The sequence below is a fragment of the Acanthopagrus latus genome, chromosome 15, assembly GCF_904848185.1.
Source record: "Acanthopagrus latus isolate v.2019 chromosome 15, fAcaLat1.1, whole genome shotgun sequence".
Lineage (NCBI taxonomy): Eukaryota > Metazoa > Chordata > Actinopteri > Spariformes > Sparidae > Acanthopagrus > Acanthopagrus latus.
In genome coordinates this window covers 2,744,231-2,765,345 of record NC_051053.1, presented here as the reverse complement: position 1 = coordinate 2,765,345, position 21,115 = coordinate 2,744,231, and the positions used below count along the sequence as shown (strand labels likewise).

The following is a 21,115-nucleotide window of genomic DNA, read 5'->3' as shown; positions in this document are numbered from 1 at the left end:
GACCAAATTACATGAATCAAGAAAGATTCAAGGGATAATATTAGTGCAGCATTTATTTATTTAAAGACCTGTAACATCAAGTGTTGCCCAAATGTATTTAATTTAAGCTGCTGTTCAACTAGTGACTACATTAAAACAGAATATTTGTCTTAAAATATTATTAACACTTACATTACACAACATTTCTAATAAGAAACACTACTGTTACAGTGTAGGCATTATTTGGATTTATGAGCATAACTGTTGACACTCTGGTAATTTATTTTCTAAAGAGGGCCCATGCCTGTAGGATCAGAAAAAAAAACCCTCACAAATGAAAATGGCAAGAAAGCTGTAATATAGCTGTAGCTCTGTCTGTCATGCACATAGCGGCTGAGCTATTGAGTTTCCTCTATGGTGAATTGATCTTTGGAAGAAGTGATTAGAAACAAACAGCTTGTGGGATAAACCTCTCATGTCTTTAATATACTTTTCGCTTCATGGTTAGCCATTGTCAAACGGACAATGAACAGGAAATTTAATTGGTCTGGCAAGGCGGAAATAGCTGGACCCACCACAAGTCAATGTGTGCGTAATGTAAAATGACAAAGGTTACAGGCTTATTATTCTCTGGATGTGTACATGATAAACAATGCTTGAGCAGCCCCTTTTCTTTTTAAAGGAGATATAAGGCAGAATCAGCTTTTGAGTATAAAGACCTTTACAGAGCTTTGTACTGAGATACTATATGGACACCAATATCAATAACCAGCCCTGTTTCTTTACTACATTTTTTATTTTTATTTTTTTTGTCGGCCTAAAAGTAAAATAAGTATAACTACATGGAATAATACATAGTTATCTAATTTGCAGGATTGGCCAAAAACATAGGGATAATATGTCGATAAAAAATAGACTATACTGTGATTGATGATTTCATCCACATTGCCTGCTCCCACTTCTACTCTTGAATGGAATTTGAGCTTGTGATCAGTCTGATGCTTCAAGCAGCAGATGATTCATTTTTGTGGGGGGTGTGTGAGCCCCCTCATCATCCGACTGTCTTTCATCGGTTGTACGGTGCAGATTAAAGAAACAAAGACACCCTGAGTGGAACATCAAACAACCACTCAGATAACGAGGTGTGTGTGCGTGTGTGCGTGAGAGAGAGAGAGAGAGAGAGAGAGAGAGAGAGAGAGAGAGAGAGAGAGAGAGAGAGAGACAGACAGACAGACAGAGAGACAGAGAGACAGAGAGACAGAGAAAGAGACAGAGTTTGTGGGGGTGTGCGTCAGAGATGCTAAAATCACCTGCCCGTTCTCCCTCTCTGGCCCGACTGGTGCTGTGTGTGTATGTGTCATAATGTCTGTCTGTTTGAAGTGTATATTGACTACAGCATGAGAGGCTTAGAAATAGAAACTGGGAGAGGATAAGAAATATAATGCTATGGCTGATGCGCGGTTCTTGAGTGACAGCTGTGGACAACACTCTTGCAGATGTTCAAGCTATGACTAAACAACAAAACCATGAACAACAGTCGGGCTGCATCTATCAATTACTTTCTCATTAATGAATCTAACATTTATATTTCAATTAGTCAATTTATCTATCAACTAGCACTTCTAATAATATGGATTATACAAAGTCAATGATAATACACAATAAGACGCAATATCACTTGTTAATATATATATATATATATATATATATATATATATATATATATATATACACACACACACACACACACACACACATACATGCTGACTTTTGTTTTGGTAGTTAGGGTGTCTGGGAAACTACATGATTTTAGACTCAGTCAAAAGCTATTTTCATATAACACAAAGCCACCCTTCAAATACAACCAATGTTACAAAAGAAGTTGCTCAGATGTGGTGTGCGCACACACTTCGTATATCTCTCCAGTCAAGCTGTCAGTAGGCGTCAGTACTCAGAGCCGATGATGGGATAGACAGGGCAGATGTGCAAACACTCCTGAGTTCCCGCCCCCCGACCCTCAACACACCATAAATGACTAATAAAAAAACACACACACCCATCCAACTTGATAATGAAAAAGGGCTTCATTTACCCAGTTCACAGGTGGTCCATGTTGTGCAGATGCAAACACACAGCACAATGAAGTAAACGTTGACCAATGGGAGGCACCGGAGATAAAGGGACCTCTTTCACTGAATAAAAAGCTTGAAGGAGAATCCATTCAGAGCTACTTGCATGCTGACAGCTCAGAGCCCACAAGCTTGATGTAAAGCCTAGAAATTAAAGGTGTGATTGATAATATTCTATATAAAATTTAAATAGCTATTAATACAAATAATTATTCTTAAAAACATATGCCCATAGTACAATAAAAAAACAACGAGAAAATGGCTTATTTTAGATATTAAATAATGCATTTAGGGTATTTCTGTGCCTCAAACAAATTTATGAAAGGTTGACATTTTCAGGTCTGAAACTAGTGTGCACCAATCGCACTCCCTACTACCTGTTCAGTGGACATTGGGAATATCTATTGCATTAGGAACACCCTGCAATGTCACCTACTGGGGACATTTTACACCACAGAAATGAAATGCTGAATGTAATCTGAAGCATAAACAAACAGAATTACAAAAGGTATTCTACTGAAATGTATAAGATTTGTGAGTGATGTCATTTGATTCATTTAGGGTACAAGTTTCCTGAATAAATTATTGTCTAACATTTTATTTATGTTATTTAAAGATTATTATGATGTTGCATTATATATTATGTGGTCCTCAACAATTATGAATGGTACACAAAATGGATGCCAGGACTTGTGCACCTTGTTGAAACCATTGTCAACCTTACACTAAATTAGCAGAAATTACAGACAGGATGAATGTCAACAGTCATTTGTTTCCCTGGATATATCAGATAAATAATTAAATGACTATAAAAAAAATAATAAAGAAATATTAATAAATATCAGACTATTTGAGCATTGTTGTTCTTAGGTAACTTAAAAACACTTAAATATTCACATCAATCATGTCAAAGATGTCACAGTGTCAACTGCCAGTGAAATGACGAACCCTGGCTGAACACCCTGTGTGGTCCATGCCTAAGGAACTACTAGGTGATCATTTGTTTAAGTCTTTTTATGTTTGAAAAAAATAAAAACATGTAAATCAATCAAAACTCAAAGTTATTGATCATATTGCTTGTTCTGTCTTAATAAGTCTCAACACGCCAATAGGTGTTAAAGTGATATGGATAAGCAACAAGTGAACAAATCCTATTTTAAGTACTAGAAGCTGGAAACAACAAAGGTTTGGTATTTTTACTGATTGAATATACTACTAATATAATACTCGCAATAGCACATATGGCCGTACGATGCTGCAGTCGAGCTACGTAGCTTGTTGCTAAATCTAGCTTGTTAGCTTGTATGTTATCTCCGGTGTCTAGCATTGTCTTTATGGCTACTGGTTAGCAAATGTGACCGGGCAGTTATAATGTTAATTGTGTTTAATACGCTTTGAAGTGGTTGAATTGGTTTAGAGAAATAACGTCACTCATGCTTCAGAGAAAAAATGTTGCACCGTGTAATGATTACCTGGTTACTCTGTCTACCGTGATGTGAGGAATATTGTTTGTTATTCGGGATATCTACTCCGCCCACCGCACTGGGCATCTAAAACTTTATTACAGAGGAGGATGCTAAAAATTGTTGTAGGATCCCCACACTTAATGGGCAGTGTGAATGGGTCTAGTGACATTTAATGACCTTGCTGTTGTTGTCTTGAGGGTAGCTTAAGAGGAAGTGTTAGTGAGAAAAAATGTAAATGAAGAGAATAAACAACATATTTCAGACCCGTAGGATGAATTAATGGCCCAGTCAAAACTGTTAAGCTACCAAACATTCATTTTTGTTAAACAATAAACTGTTCCCTATTTTCTACAATGCGTTTATCTCCTGGTACATAGTAAGCTAATATTTTCTAACTAGGTATTCAAATAGCAACGTCCAGCTTGTGTGACACATAAAACTGTTGTCCTCTTTGAGTGATCACATTGTCTCAGCTACCACAACCCCACAACAAATAAAGAAACATTCACACACATATTTAGGACATGCATGTTGGTGTCTCAAAAAAGAGCTACTGTTTACAACATAAAGTATTGAGAAGGACAGCGAAGAATGGAAAACAGATGTACCAAGCAAATATCAAACATATCAGCACCAGATAACTGAAATAAACGAGGTGGCTGAACAATGTCCAGCAAAACAACACTGAGCAAACACAAGGTCTGTAAGCTGAATAGCTCATTACAAATGTGACTCTCTCTTTCGGCCTAATTCAAAACTGCTATTGTGATTTCTGCTATACAGTAAATGGAACCAGAAACTAAACAGTGATATCTACCTGGAAGATAGAGATTTTAAACCAGCCCTGAAAAGCATGTTGAACACAGTCCAAAGGTCCTTACGGATGAAAGTGCTGTGAAGACAGACACATGGTGCACCGAGAAGCAGGAGTGAGAGGCTCAAGCTAGTTAAAATGAGGGAATATTCAAATGGCATGAAAATCATAAACATACATGAGACAAGCGTCTGTGTTCATAAGGGAAAATCCAATCTGGCAATCATCAGGGGATGAAGGGAGAGTGAGAGGAAGATGGCGCATTGACCTTTTCCAGATGGTATAGCCTTTAATCCTTACTACAGAGTCCTGCTGGGGACATTCAGACTAGAGAAGTCTGATAAATCAGGCTGAATGCCACAGTCAATCTGCATTTCTATGCTTACATTAACAAAAAAGGATACGAGTGCTTTGAAGTAGGTCCACTTGGAGATGGATATGCTGATGGCTGTATTGGTTGAGTGTTGATGTGGTATGGTTCATATAATAATTACTTTATTGGATTGCTTGCTGGCACCTTTAACTAACCAGGGGGTCAGTTTTATATATGCGTTTTCAGATGTGTAAGGCACACAATGTCATAATGTGATTATTTGATAAATAATTTAAAAAACAAACATAGAAATACTAAATAATCCAGTTTCTGAGCGCTTTTTTATCTATAAATTTACAATGAACTGTGAAGGAGAGAAAAGACGAGGAAGATAATGTGGTTAAGTCTGAGAGGAAAACCTGATTCTGAGTGCCCTCTGCTGGATGAGGATTCAACTTTTAACGCATATTATTTGACTATTACTGTGCAATGTAACAAAAACAATCTTTGAGCTGCTTCAAATGTCATTCAGTGTGTTTCAAGGACAGCAACATCATGCTTTGCTGAAGCCAGAGCCGGTAATTATGGCTGACATTTCACTCTAAAATGGTCATTAGTCACCTCCAAACAAGCCTGATGTTATAACTGTAATATTTCTTAATTGCTTTCAGAGAAGGTTTCCCAGAGGGCCCTGCAAATTGTCTTTGCCACTTGAAATGTCAACAATTGGACAATCTCATCAGTGCAAACATGGAAATAAGCTTGTATTAATGTGGCAGTAAGGCAAGGGGTATAATACATAGCATGTGTTTGTGTTACTCAGTGAAATGTTTGAAAAGCTCAGTTTAAAAAAAAAAATCATTGGAAACTGGTAGTACTCAGAAACAGATTAAATGTTCTAAATCATTTGTGGATTTTGTTAACTGGCAGTGGCACTTATATTTGTTACAAGCACATATTTGACTGTTGACTGACTGACAGATATGACTGAAATACACGAAGTGAGAGAGGACACATTCATCACTAATGTCATGTTAATACTCCATCAGTGTTCGAACAACTCTTTAATCTAGCGTCTTGGGTAGAACGGGTTAAGCTGTTGTGTTGTACTCTCAGTTGAGGCTATGGGATTCCTCTGCTATTTTATACTGAGCAACAAGATTCCCTTTGCATTAATAACCCGAGGTTATGAAGGGTAGGGCTCAACTTCCTCTCTATTATGTCCATTTATTTTGAAACAGAGAACCCCGTCATCTCAGAAGTCAAGAGTTTGAGTAAATCAAGAATTAACTTTTGTAAATTTTACATTGGGAGCCATGTGTTGGCTGCCTATTGCTGCCTCAGGTAAAATGCAGACAACCTGTTTAGATATAATGCACATTGTATGACTGTATTCAATTAATAAAGATTCTTCTTCGTTTTCAAAATGTATACCTCTGTTTACAGTAGATATAAAAGTATGACTGAAGTATAATTAGTTGCAATCTTAAACCAGGGGAATGAGAAGAAAAAGGGAAAGAGAGGCAAAGTCAGATATCACTAGGGAGGAGAACTTACCCGTTTGATGGAGCTGCGAGTCTTCTCCTTCCACTGGTAACTGCTCAGCTCCAGGGTGCAATGAACATGGGTTTCTCTGTCATAGGAGCCGAGGACAAACAGTCTGTAGAGATGGGAAACAAGACATATGATTAGAAAATTTAACCAACTGTGAGAATCTACCACTACAACATTTAGAAGCACTAATAAAGTCAAATAGACTTTTACTTTTGACTTTAGACTTTTATTTATCCTACATCAGGGAAATTCACTTGTCACAATAGCAGGTAGACAGACATACAATAAGTACAGGACTTAAAATAGGAAAAAAGATTTGAATAAGAGAGAAAAGAGAAAATATAGGAGTATAGGACTATACGTCATGTGCATTATATATACAGGAGGCATCTATGCGCATTCTTTGCCTTGTCTGTAATACTCATACAATTAGAATAGACAATTACTTTATTGATCCCAGACTGGGAAATTATTTTGTTACAGCAGCAGTGCATCCACAAGAATAAAAGAAAGAAAAAGGAAAACACTCTGTACAAAACATAAATTGAAAGCAAGATATATACAATGTATATGCACAGTGCAAACTATACTACAAATAATACTAATCTATACAATTGTACAAGAAATAAATGATTTCTATGAATGTGCAATAACAGAACCAACATATACTTATGAATGTGCAACAGCACCAAAATGTACAAATAAGTGAGCAATAATAGAACCACAGCTGATAAATAGACTTAAACGAACCTAGAACCTAGAATGTGCAGATGAACTGATGATATTGCTACAATAAAAATGACAACATGTTCTTTTTAAAAAATGAAATAACTCGGAGACTTTGTCTCATTAGTTGTAAGTAACTGTACTGAACTTTACTGGTCAGGCTAATGGTCTGATATATTTGGCCAGTTGATTCCCCGTAGAAAAATGTGTAGTGTTTTTGTCATTGGGTTTATTGACCGTGGAGTAACAGAGAAGTTGCCGCAAAACACACTGAAAACTGAAGAATATTTTTTTTATAACTTTTTATTTTTATATTTATGCTATTGATTTTTCTAGTTGCCTTTGAACAACATTCATTTTCAACATCTGCTTTCTGCTGTCATTTACTCAGGAATATTATTTAAACTAATGTAATGAGCCTGGTTGATAATAAAAACATTGCAATATTGAGAGGAATGATAATATCAATACTCTTACCCTCACCGAAACTAATATTCCTTGTTTAAAAAAAAAACACTATTCAGAGTAGAATGTGTATCAAAAATAACAAATATACTTTGCATTTATTTCAAATGTAATACTATTCTTTCATACTATTCTCTTTCATCACAAAGGACAATATAAGCCTAACAATAAGTGAAAAGTTGAATCTTCGATTGAATTTTACAATATCTTAGTTATTGGTAGAGGATACATTGTTATGCTCAAAAAGAAGACCAAATTTGAATTTTATTACACTTCGAATTTTTATGATGTTTAAAGGCCACTTTTCATCACACAACAACTCAACAACATGATATAAATAAATAATAAATAAATAATACTTTTACAGTTTAAATTCTATTTCCTCAGTCTTTCATAAACATCCATTTACTAGGTAGTGCTATTCAGCCTATGTTTTGTTGGCTTCAACTTAGAATTGTCGTCATTATTTGAATTCTTTTTCAACTGATTTGGTTACATGTATGGTAAAAAAAAAATGCAGGAAATCACTGTCCAAGCTCCCAGAGAACATGATGAAATATTCAGAATTATTCTTTATTGGAAAAGACATACAATACATACAATGCAATATAAAATGTACTATAATGAAAGATAAAGAAAAAGCAGGAATTATTTACATTTGAGAATCTGGAACATGCCAGATTTTATGGCTCTCATATATTGTCCACTCCCAGTGGCTCTTCACCAATTCACTGCCTCATGGAATTGCAAAAGCTAAAGCTGTTCACCAGCACATGTTTAATGTACAATACCTGACTGTAGTACTAGAAAGAAAAGATAAGCTCACAGCAACATATGTTTTGGCTACTGCTGCCCCCTGCTGTGCTGAGGAGATTATTGCATAAGATGTTCATTAAAAGTAATTCCCTGACTTCCCAGCCTGAATTATGTACATCTACTGAAACTGTAGTACTTCAGAAATGATGTGACTTGAATGATCATCATGATATTGGCACTCCTCAAGACTCAAATGTTTCCTTTGGAAGATTCTGCTTAATGTGCTAGAACAGGAATGGGAATCAGTAAAAATGTATTGATGAATATGCCACTATTGATTCTGATTTTGGTCAAAATGTATCTTGATTCCTTTCTTGATTCCTGATCAAGTTGAGCTGTCTGTAGCCGGAGAGGTAAAGGAACTAATCTGCAAAACTTGCCTGCGGGGCACTCAACAGAGGATATACACCCTTGTTAACGGACATGCTGCTCAGTTATGAGGCAGCGGCACTCATACGTTGAGTGTCATAGATATGGTATTCCTGGAATTCAGGACCTGTAAAAGATTAAATGTGTAGGTGGTGTTTCCCACAAACAATAATTTTACAAACAAAATTCCCTTCTTCAGACACGAAACAAATGTCACGCCACACCTAACCAGTGCCTGACGGAGGGGTAAGCTTGCAGGTCATGTAGCTACATAAATGGAAAAGACATACCTAAAACAGTGAATCAAAGTGTAACCAATTGTGCGAGGAATCTTGTAGGTATAATGTGTGTGTGTGTGTGTGTGTGTGTGTGTGTTCATAGTAAACACGATAATAACGGCTTAGTGTAATTTCCGCTTAACGGCATTAATTTTTTGACCCAAGTTAACGCATATATTTAATAACTCTCAGCATGCCCAGTATTTTAGGAAATCACGAAGCGATGCAGCTGTAATTTTGTGTATGGCAGCATAAAGACATCCTTGAGCAGAAATGTTCAGCTTCAAAGCCCTGCCAGATGGTTCTCTCGACAAGAACAAAGTTATTTGCATTTAGTGACAATGTGAGCTGAGTTACCACCAGAGTGTGTCCAGTCCCAAATACCACTTGCTGGCCAAGCACACAATTGATGCCTCCTCCCCCTCACCGAAGGCAGACCACGCTGTATAGTCTGTGTAACTCTACATGAGACAAACTTTCAACAGCGATAACTGAATGGGTGGCTACAGCTTGCAGGCTGATTAACATTGCTTAGTTAACTTTATAAGTGTAAATTTGGACACTACATTGTATTAGTATTACTAAGGAATGTAACATTCTGGTCAATATGCCCATCCTGTTGTTGCTTGTTGGGCTTGAGTTTGCCAATGTTATGCTTTCAACATATTTTTGGATTGCTACTTCACGAGTAACCCCACTGAAAGGGGTTACGTACAATGGATATGGGACCTATGGATACTTTGAAACCCAACACCTGACTAACAAAGAAACAACTTCTGGCTCATAGTGTCATAATCCACAATCAGAAATGGCTATTTCAACTAGAGATTAATGAGGTTCAATAAACATGCTATGGCAAGGGGAAGCAAGACAACCTGTTGTCTTGCTTCCCCTTGCCATAGCATAGATTATGACACTATGAGCCAGAAGTTGTTTCTTTGTTAGTCAGGTGTTGGGTTTCAAAGTATCCATAGGTCCCCAGACTGGGTACGAGGGCAGCTGACCCAAGATTGCAGATCATGACCAAGCTGGAATGGCTTAGAATAGAATTACTTTATTGATCCCAGACTGGGAAATCATTTTGTCATAGCAGCAGTGGGTCCACAAAAAAAGAAAGAAAAACACTCTGTACGTAGCATAAATAGAAAGCAAGATATATACAATGCATATACACAGTGTAAACTATACTATAAACAATAATAGTCTGTACAACTATACAAGAAATAAATAATTCCAATGAATGTGCAATAACAGAACCAACATATACTTATAAGGGTGTAACGATTTCAATTTTGAATCAAAATCGACCAAAATTAAGTCACAATCTCGAACTTCGAATTAAAAAATGGGATCATCGATGCTACTACACCCCCATGTCATGTCCAGTCGGCTTGCCAAGTGGAAAAAAAACACATACGTGCTACGAGTCAACCTCCTCTAACATAGCTACTAGCTAAGCCAGTATCTATTAGCTACAGCCAGCAAAATGATAGCACGATATTACGCCATTCCTGGTCGGCTCCTGGACCGTGGTCTGAAAGCACAGGGGAGATGATTTTCTCCAGGGCAAAAGTTTGTGTTTATCTTCAGGGTAACCACTTTCATATGTTTAGCTGGTCGGGAAATACTACCAGGGAGCTTTGCTGTGTCTAGAGGAGCCGTCACCAAACCGCAGCCTATATTGTACACTTTATTGCTGTCGCTACTACTGCTACTCCTTTCGCTTCTCCTTCCTCTCCCATTCATTCACTGTCCACACGTATGCACGCACCCTCACTCTCACTCGCCCACTCACACCTTACGCACCTTACATACACACACCTCACGCACTGCCCTATTCCTGAAAGGGGCTACGCAACAATGACAACTACAGATCCAATTGACTGAAGATATAAGTTATTGTTAAATTGTGTTGTTAATAAATGTTTTAAATTTGACAATGTAGTGTGATACATTGCGAAGAAAGGTCAGATATTATATTGCATAAAAGTCTAGTCTAAAAATGGCATAGCAATCTGTGCTTTAAAAAAAATTGAGAATTCAATCGAACTGTGACCTTTGAATCAAAAATGTAATCGAATCAAGGATTTGAAGATTCATGACACCCTACTTACGAATGTACAATAACAGAACCAAAATGTACATATATGAGTGTGCACTAATAGAACCACAGGTAATATAAATATACAAATAGACTTAAAAGAACCTAGAACATGCAGATGTTAATAGGATAAAAAACAGAGTAAGAGCAGTAGAGAGATCAGAGATCAGGCAGAGGTGAGAGAGTTGTTGTATGAAGTGATGACTTGTGGCAGGAAAGATTTCCTGTATCTGTTGTTACGACAGCGAAGCTGAAGCAGCCTTTTGGAAAGGGTGCTCTGATGTCTGACCAGTGTGAGGTGGAGAGGGTGGAGAGGATTATCCAAGATGGACAACAGTTTTTTCAGTGTCCTCCTCTCCACCACAGCCTCCAGAGTGTCCTGTTTGTAGCCAATCACAGAGCCTAGCCTTCCTAATGAGTTTATTGAGTCTGTTGGTGTCGCTGGCTCCAATGCTGCTCCCCCAACAAACCACAGCAAAGAAAAGTACACTGGTCACCACAGACTGATAAAAGATCTCCAACATCTTGCTCCACAAGTTTAGATATCATTTTGTGGAAGGTAGCATTCTTGTAAGCTCTTTGAAACATTTTCAGAATGTCTTCCCTACCTGAGATAGCATTCGCTGGGAATCTTTTGTTCATAAAGTCTCTGATTTGTAAATACCTAAAGCGATCTCGATTTTGTAGGCCAAATTTATCCTTACGGTCCTGGAAGCTCAGAACAGTATCCTGATCTAGGAGTGTACAGTACGCCATAAGCCCATTCGCTATCCGTCATCTGCAAACAGGACCAGCTTCTGTTCACCTGCTGGCATTTTTATACCTTTGATCTCTGTGTTCTGTCTCTGTTGCAAATAAAAAGTGAAAAATTATAGGACAGCACTGTCTTGTGGATCTCTCCAGCAGAAAGGAGTCTGGGAACTCCCCGTTGAATTTTAATCTTGCTGATGGTTTATTTTATAGGGCTTCTAATGTCTTATTACTATTACTAAACCAAATTTCTCCATTCCCCTGAATAGAAATGTGCCTGGGCATTTATTAGCTTTCAGTCTGGCAATAGCTGAGTGAATTTCTTCTTTTATTATTTGTGAGGTTAGTGCTTTATTGTCTGCTTCTGTAAGTTTTGGTGGATTTAAAGATTTGAATAGTATCTCAATTTTCTCGTCAGTATTAAGGAGTATAATTTGTCATGGTATTCTCTAAAACAATCTTTACTCTCCATGCTCTTGGTCTTAGGGTCTCCTATTTTGTATCTCTAAGCATGCAATCTCTATCTGTGTGTGTGTGTGTGTGTGTGTGTGTGTGTGTGTGTGTGTGTGTGTGTGTGTGTGTGTGTGTGTGTGTGTCTGTGTCTGTGTCTGTCTGTCTGTGTGCCTCAAATATCTCTGCAGATCAGGATCAGACTGATTTGAGAGTTTCAACATGGCTGCTGCGTGGTTCAGGGGTGTGCAACGTTGCATTTGTTTGGACTACAATGACACTGTTAATAAATTATTTCATAAATGCTTTATGAATTATCATTGCACACCATAGCCAATCACTGCAGAGCTCACTTCCACAACATACCTTAAGAAACAAGCGGATTTATACCTGCAGCGTCGCAAGCTGTACTGGGAATTTGCCGGTGGTTCGGTCCCGTTCTGTGCATCTAAACTGACTGTTGTGGATTAATGAGACTAAATGAGTCCGGACCGAGTATGTTCCTGTCTGAGGAGATCCGGATACACGAGGACAACAAAGTGGAATCAGAATCTCTGCATGTTCGTGTGTAGCTAGCTGCTAGCCCACCCCCACACGGCCAGCCTCCCGAATCGACGGACTGGACGCACCGGCACGTCCAAAACCGGACATAGGGTAAATAATATCCGCCACGCTTATTCGCCGTCACGTTTGCTTTGTGTCTGGTGCAGGAAGAAATGGTAAAAACAGGCTTTTCTCACCAAAGTGTCCGCAAGCAGCACGTTTGATTGCTGAGGAACAGGGGAAGTTGTGTGAGGGACGCCGGCGGGATACAGACAGAGATAGCGAGTTTTGAAAGGTGAGAGATTTGTGACATAATGCATGTTTGGAGTGTATAGTTAGTGTGTAATGTAGTGTTTGGTGTAGTGTGTTCAGTGTGTAGTGTAGTTGTTTTTTTGAGTCAAAACAAGGAGGAGACTGCTGAATGTGGAACAGCAAGGAATGAGCTGAGGAGCCCTGAGCCTGAGGTATTGCCTGTATTTAAATGTAAATAGTTACACATAACTCTGTAAATTTTAAAATCTTATGCACAAATTTAGCAAACAACAATTTATATTTGCACTATAACTTATGCAATTGGTTCATTAAAAATATTAGTGGTTTTCGCAGTAAAAAATGTTTTTCCTACTCTGATTTTGTTATTTTGTGATTTTAGGTCCATAGTATTAATATAGTATGTCAAAATGAAAAAAATAATTGTACAGTCACATGTGAGGTTGTGCTGAAAATAATTACACCAAACAAGGCAAGAGAAATAGTTTTCAAGGTGAAATATAATGGTATAATCAAAAGCAGTCAAAAACAGCCAATTATATCCCTGACGTCCCACCTTCAAACACAGCCTCATTTGGCCATCCATGAAAAAGTTACTTAACCTCCCAATTTTCTATAGGAATACATACTTCCTACGAGTAATGCACTAGTATTGTATTATCTGCCTGTTTTCTTCTTAGTTTGTACGCTAATAATTTTGAATATTTGCTGCCCCCTTCATAGTATTTTTGTTTAGTGTATGATAGTTTCTTGTGAATTTCTTGTGTATATAATGCTTCAATCTGATTTCTGTTCCTTTTTATTTCCATCTTAACCTTTGGCTCTACTGGTTCCTTTATGTCCAGATTCTAGGTTTTTGAGTTCAGCCTGGAGAGTCTCGAGTCTTTCTTCTCTTTGTCTCTTGAGAAAGGGTGTTGCTGCATTCACCTTCCCTCTCATTACTGCTTTGCAGGCATCCCAGAGCACGGGCAGAGACACCTCGCCATTATCATTATGTTCTAAGTAGTCTTGGATTTCTTTTGCAAACTGTTCTGTCCTATTTTTATTTAATATTCTAGGATTTAATTTCCAGACTGTAAGCTTCCATCTATGGGTCACATCTAAGGACAAATACAGTGGGCAATGGTCAGAAAGATAAATCGTTCCAATGTGGCATTGTTGTACCTTACTACTGTCTGTTCCAAATAGTAAAACATACTAAATCCTGGAATATGTTAGATGTGGAGATGAATAGAAAGTATAGTCTTTGATGGATGGATTTATATGTCTCCAGATGCCAATCAGTCCTATTTCTGATAACAATGAGTTAATTTTCCTTGTCATTTTTTTGGGGGGGGGCCAGATAATCTTGTCCCAGATGAGTCAAGTTTTGGATTAAGAATGGTATTAAAATCACCTCCACACACTAGAGTCCCTTGTGATTTGGTTGCAATCCTATCAATTACTTGGACATAGAAATGTGGCTCTGAACCAGGAAGAATGCATACATTATATAAATATTATAATAAATTATATTATATATAATGTGTCAGTATGAATCTCTGTTCCTTGTCCTTTACAGTCGGTATGTGTTCATATGTCAGCTTTCCTGAAATTAGTATAACCTCCTCTCTAGTATGATTTGATTTGTTTGAAAAGGAGAAAACATATTTAAATCCTTGTCTTTTAAGTTTTTTATGTTTACTTTCCACCAAGTGAGTTTCTTGCAGAAATGCAATGTCTATGTTCTCTCTTTTTAGTTTAACAAGGATTTTGTTCTGTTTAACTGGGCTGTGAAGTCCATTCACATTTACAGAAATTACATTAACCGTTTGGTCCTTGTGTACCCACATTTTGATCGTTAATTGTGTTAGGCCATAACCTCAGCAGGTGCTAAATTTCCCATTCCTGAAAAAAAGCAAAAAGACAAACTAGATCTCCCCTATTTTGAACTTAAAACATGAACAAACATTCACATTCTTCATAACGATAATTACTAGGGGTGTCACGATTTCGATTTTTTATTGAAATCGATCGAAATTACATCATGGTCTCGAGCATCGAAGTCAAAGAGAGGATCGACGATCACCCCCCAGGGAGGTGTGCAAAGCTACGCACGTACGCTACGCAAATTACGCACATTGTAGCCGACGCCGCTAGTTAGCTAACCTGCAGATTATGACATCATGGCAAGTGCAGATAAAGGAGCAATGGCACCGGAGCTTGAAGCAGCTCCTGCTTCTCTTAAATCACCAGTATGAAAGTATTTTGCGTTCCCGGTGTGTTATGTCGACAATGTTCGCGTTTTCGACAAGAAGACCACCGTGTGTAAGATATGCTATGTGCGTGTACCATACCACGCCACGGGAAACCTACAAACATGGCAGGACACATTCACCGGCATCACAAGGATGTAGATTTGACAACTGGGAAAACACCATCACTGGTCCAGCCAACTATTCCATCCTCGTTTGCAATAAAACTTCCACAGACCTCAGCTCGCGCAAAAGCTATAACTAACGCTATAGGGCTATTTATAGCAGCAGACCTGCAGCCTTATTCAGGTGGAATGGATTTAAACATTTAAGATAAAGATAACAACATATCTTTGTTAAAGAAAAAAAACTTGAAAGAAGAATGTAAAAATGACAGTTGTCATTCTCAGGGGACAAAAAAGTCCAAACTACTTATTTTTTATGTTCAACTGTTAGGATATAGTTTGTTAAGGCTCTCATTGTTCCATGACTCTGGACATGACTGTTATACTTTTTATTTATTTATTTATTTTTGTAGCACATTTGTTGCCCGGCACCCTCTGTGACCTCCCATTTTTGTTATTATTATTGTTATGTTTGTCTTTGTTGTTTTGCACTTGACTGAGAACAAGATTGTTACCTTCATATTGTAAATAAATTATTTAAATTTGGCTATTAGTGCCTAATGTGATACATTATGGAAATTGCATCACTTATATGTAGCCCATCTTTTGAAATAAGATTTACTGTACAAAATTTGAATAAAACCAATGATCCTAGACTAGAATAGTCTGAAAATGGCATAGGCCTCTGTGCTGTAAGAAAAAGAAAAAAAATCGAGAATTGAATCGAATCGAATCGAATCGTGACCCTAAAATCGAATATCACATCGAATCGAGGATTTGGAGAATCGCGACACCCCTAATAATTACAGAGGTAAAGACTTCCTATAGCAGAGGAATACTTGTCCCTCTAAGGTCCCTGTTGGTGGGTAGAGGGAAGAGCACCCCCCTTGCTGGCTGGGGCCCTCCCTTGTTGTGGAGTGATTGGCCTGCAGCTGCACTCCATGTCCACTAATATGTTCAACTCGGTTGTTTTGCTCAGTCAGTGATTTATAATAGTTCCAACAAATCAATATCATAATTTAAAATAAAGAGAGAGGAGAAAAAAGACCAGACTACCTCCCTTAAATTCCAGTCCGCTCACTTGTTGACCTGCACAGTTTCTAGTCTTTCAGCTCTGTGGTGATCTCCTTAACTCCTTTCACTTGCATCTCCATTCGTCTCCCTCTGTTGGCTGCTTGTTGCCAGTGGATTCAGTCCTCGTGAACAGATGTCCTTTTCTTCAAAGGTTTTTTAATTCGCCTGTAGGCTCTGCGTTTCTCCATCACCTCATAAGCATTGTCATGGTTGAAGACAATCTGTTTGTTGTTTAACTGGATTTTCTTGTTTCAAGCCAACTTCAGCACAGTTGATAGAGCCTGACCGAGGTGTAGCATCAGGTCCTCGCTTCGGTGTCAAAGCTCTGTGAGTGAATCTGCAGGGACATACTTGCTCACCCAGACAGAGCTCCTGAATGTATGTCGTTCTTTAAGTCGCGGATGTTTTTAGAAATATTCAATATTTCTTGGAGCAGTTTGTCTTTAGATTGAACAACTTCGCTAGCTAGCGGGTAGCCATTATCTTCGTCTGTCGGCTCAATTTGTTTTTTGACAGGCTGTAATTGTTTAGTTATGCACCCTCTCAGATATAGGTCCTCTCTGTGACCCCCACCCCCTCATCCCCCACATCATTTCTTGCCTCTTGAAGTTTTGCTGTAGAGGTTTTCGAGTTGGGAAGTTGTTTTCCAATGCCGACTGGAGCGGAGCAATTGACTATGCGTCTTTCCCGAGCATGGCTTAGCTGGTAGTCTCCAGGCTGAATTATATTGAGCTCAACTATACACCTACATATGACAATAAGTTTTCACCTCCGCTAATTCCAATCACTGATCTTGACCTCTTTTCCATGTTTTCGATGTTGTTTTTTTATGCATATATCAGACAAACAGTATGTCTCTGTGTGTAGGTAGTTGGAATAAGATTGGAACAGACGGACAGATGGCAGCGTTTTGGATTGACAGGCGACCATATTAGCGTTGCAGTCAAGAATAGCACAAAGCTTGTTTTTAAACTTTTGGAATAAAGCAGCAGATTTATCTTAACTATGGCTACTGAGCCACAGCAGCAGAAATCCACTGTAATGCACTGTAATCATTAATTCGACCATTTACGACACTAAAAATTATATCATCTCTATTAGACATTTCAGAGTACCTATGGTGTTTAGATCGTATTGAGAGTGACTGTGATTTTCTTACAGTGTTTAGCCTGTTCAGCCACTTTAAAAGGCAATGCTTAAAATTAGGGTTGCAACGAATGATTATTTTGGTTGTCGACTAATCTATCAATTATTTTTTCGATTGGTTGATTAGTCATGATTATTTTGGCAGCATCTGTTTTGACTTTTGTTTTACCTCATTCTCAGAGCAAACCTTTAAAGTGAAACTCTCACCAAATAGCAACCCAGGCTTTGCGATTGAACATCAGTCAAACCGTCATGTGAAAGCATAATTACAACGAAAGTGGCACTTTTGAGATTTACCGTAGTTTCTTTTTTGGTTAAGCTAATTTTTAAAGGAGTGCAGGGGCACTGGCACACTAGCATCAGAATTGCTATTTTTAAAACACTAAGAAGGCTCAACACAACATGAAACTTTGCTCGTGGTATCACCAGGGTCTCTATACATGAACACGAGCATTGACAACAGTGTTTGTGTACTAAGAGTTTACTAAAAAGAAGGTTTCTGAGCTACTCACCGTAGAAGCTGGATCTCCGGTGCACCGCCGTTACGGCAGACAAAGAGAGTCGATCCCCGAGTGCGACCTAACAGGCAGAAGAGTAATGGTGGATTGCTCCTCAAGCCGTCCTGTTAGGTCGCCTTCTTAGCGATTTTTATGCTAGCGTGCCAATAGCCCCTGCACTCCATTGCCAATTAGCTTGCCCGAAAACAAAACTACAGTAAATCTTAAAAGTGCATCTTTCGTCGTGATTGTGCTTTTACACAAAGGTTTGGCTCATATTCAATCACAAATGAAGCCTAGGTTGCTTTTTGGTGAGAGTTTCACTTTAACAGGTGCCAGAGCCACCATTCTTCCTATTAAAAGCCAGTGAACTATCAAAATTATTTTGAATAAGTTATTCTAACATAAAATGGTTGCATAATTTTGCCTTGTGTTTGGGTAAGTACAGAAAGTACAGAAAGAGTCTTACCTGCTACATTCAATGAGGGTGACTTTGAGTCGGCCTTCCACTAGTCTGCTGTCCTGGACTGACAGGTCCAAATCACAAGTTGAACCCAACGGACCCTGCACTTGGAACGGGAAGAAGGGCTTGTATCTGGAGAGAGACACAGCAAACATTCTTAATTCAGGATATTCATGTAAGCACTGATGTAAACCCCCTGACTGTGGAATTGGAAATTATCTCTTAAAATAAAACAACACCCAGAGAGAAACCACACAAGCACAGGGAGAGCACACAAACTTGTCATTATTTCACACATCTTTATTCAGAACAGAAAACACTTTTCAAAAGCAGTCACTAGGTGGTGGTACAATGCCTTCTCAACACTGTGTGAAATGACTGTTTTTACAACACTCCCACTATTTGTACACTGGCATTAGGGCTGCACGATAGGAGGAAAATCTGTGATGTGCGATAATACTGTTAAACATTGCGATGACAATATAAGTTGCAATAAATAAACAAATATTGAAGTGTGCATATCAGCTTGATATTAAGCTTTTAGCCAAACTTACCAAATTTCGTGTCTGAAATGGAAAATGTAGGTCTATTTATAACTCTATAATCCTCTGTAGGCCCCTAGGCCTACTTAAAATTATTAAGAATAAATACATATATTTTACTGCACTTTTTGACTAGTGCAGTAATTAAATATTCAACGGCTGTCAATATAAATGTGTTATAATTCTGGCGATCAATTTGAAAACCTTAACCTTAAACATTTCGATGAATGCAATTTAATCACATTACCCCTTTTCACCCTAATCACTTCCCATAACTTGATACACTTGTTGTTTACCTTCCCAGTTCCTCTGACACACCAACTAGAAAAATGATGAGTGAGTAGACATCCCCCTCCTCTGCTGAACGGATCATGTCATTATGAAAAGTTTATAAACGGACCTTTTGATTAAATCAGCTGTTGCACCGTCGCAGTGACTAACACTCTTTACAACGAAGCATGTGAGCATGCTGCTAACGTTAATGATGCTAGTGGTGTTTTCCCAGTGTGACAGAGCCGACAGTAACTGCACTTTCACATCAGAGAACAAATGGAATATATCACCATTCAACGTTACGTTGTTGAAGACTCCTGTCACCGATAAGTACTTGATTACTTTGAAACACTAACACTGGCCAAGCCTGGTAGCAAGACCGAGATGTTCCGTCTGTCTGTTCTGAACGCCCAGGTGAACCTCCCCCTGCTGCGGGCCTCCGTTAAACACTAAGCTGAGTCTCTCCATGTTGTCTCGCTTCATCCTGCCGCTTCCGGTGCCGCAGTCCACAGCGCGCATGGCTCGCGTAAATAAAATTATTTCTCTTATTCATCGCGTTTCAGGCAGTCTTTTGCGATGTGTTTATCGCACATGTTCAAATCGTGATGACGATTAAAATTCAATTTATCATGCAGACCTAACTGGCATTTGAGCACTGAAAGGGATAGTTTGTGTTTTTTAAGTGGGGTCATCCAAAGAACATACTGTATCTATAGTCGATCTGTTCTCTACCGTAATCACCGATCAGTGCAGCCTCAGTTTGGAGAAGTAGAGAGCCGCTCCAGCCCAGACGCTCAGCTTTGTGCTGCAGTGAACGGGGTCTAGAGAAAAGGCAGAAATTTAACCACCCTAAAACATGGCTCACCTAAAACAGCTATAACAGTTCAGGTGTGCATTGTATGGGGAAAATTCACACCACTTTACATTGCCGTCAGACCACCCTTTCTTTTGGCACTACATTTTTGTCAACCGTAGAACCTCCGTATCCCCACGTAGTTGTGCTAATGCGTAGGGACACGGAGGTTCTACCGTCTGTTAAGTTTCGTTTTTATTGAAAGTTAACCTCACGTCCAGCAAGTGGGCCTCGCACTGTATTTTGCTGTTCGCAGATCACCTGTTGCCCAGTTGCGCTAACGCGTAGGGATACAGTTGAGAAAATTTAGTGCCAAAAGCAAGGGCGGTCTGACAGCAATGTAAAGCGGTGTGAATTTTCTCTGTACAACGTACACTTGAACTGTTTTTTTTGTTGTTTTTTTTCAAGTGAGCCTTGTTTAATGGTTAAATTTAGCTTTTTCTCTGGACTCTGTTCACGGCAGTACAAAGCTGAGCATCTGGGCTGGAGCAGCTCTCTACTTCTCCAAACTGAGGCTGCACTGATCAGTGATTACAGTAGGGAACAGATCGACTATATATATGTGCTTTATATGACCTCACTTCAAAAAACACAAACTATCCCTTTAAGCAATTCCCATAACTAAGATCAGTGCTTGACCTCACAAATAATGTCAGAATGTGCTATGTCTGGTTGTGTGGCCATTGCAGCGCACAGTAAACTACCTACCATGGACTGATAAGTGCTTGGGTTCACAGGTTTACTGATACCATCATCTTTTCTCAACTTTACGTTTGCATCAGCAGGGGTTGCAATGGGATTAGCATTGTTCATTACATACTTCTGAAGAATGGTTTCAATGTAATGCTTTTGATGAAGGAAGACACAAGTTTGTTGCGTTGTCTT

The 21,115-nt window shown here is 38.6% G+C and overlaps 1 protein-coding gene across 1 annotated transcript in view; it reads right to left on the bottom strand.

Annotated features, from left to right (window-relative positions):
- Positions 1 to 21,115, bottom strand: part of pdzd8 (PDZ domain containing 8) — an 86,929-nt gene that overhangs the window by 37,324 nt on the left and 28,490 nt on the right. Inside the window, exons 2-3 of the mRNA XM_037123634.1 lie at positions 18,569 to 18,694; positions 6,259 to 6,361 (exon numbers count right to left, since the gene is read on the bottom strand). Of these exons, the coding sequence (XP_036979529.1) occupies positions 6,259 to 6,361; positions 18,569 to 18,694 (229 nt within the window). The remainder of the gene's footprint in view (positions 1 to 6,258; positions 6,362 to 18,568; positions 18,695 to 21,115) is intronic.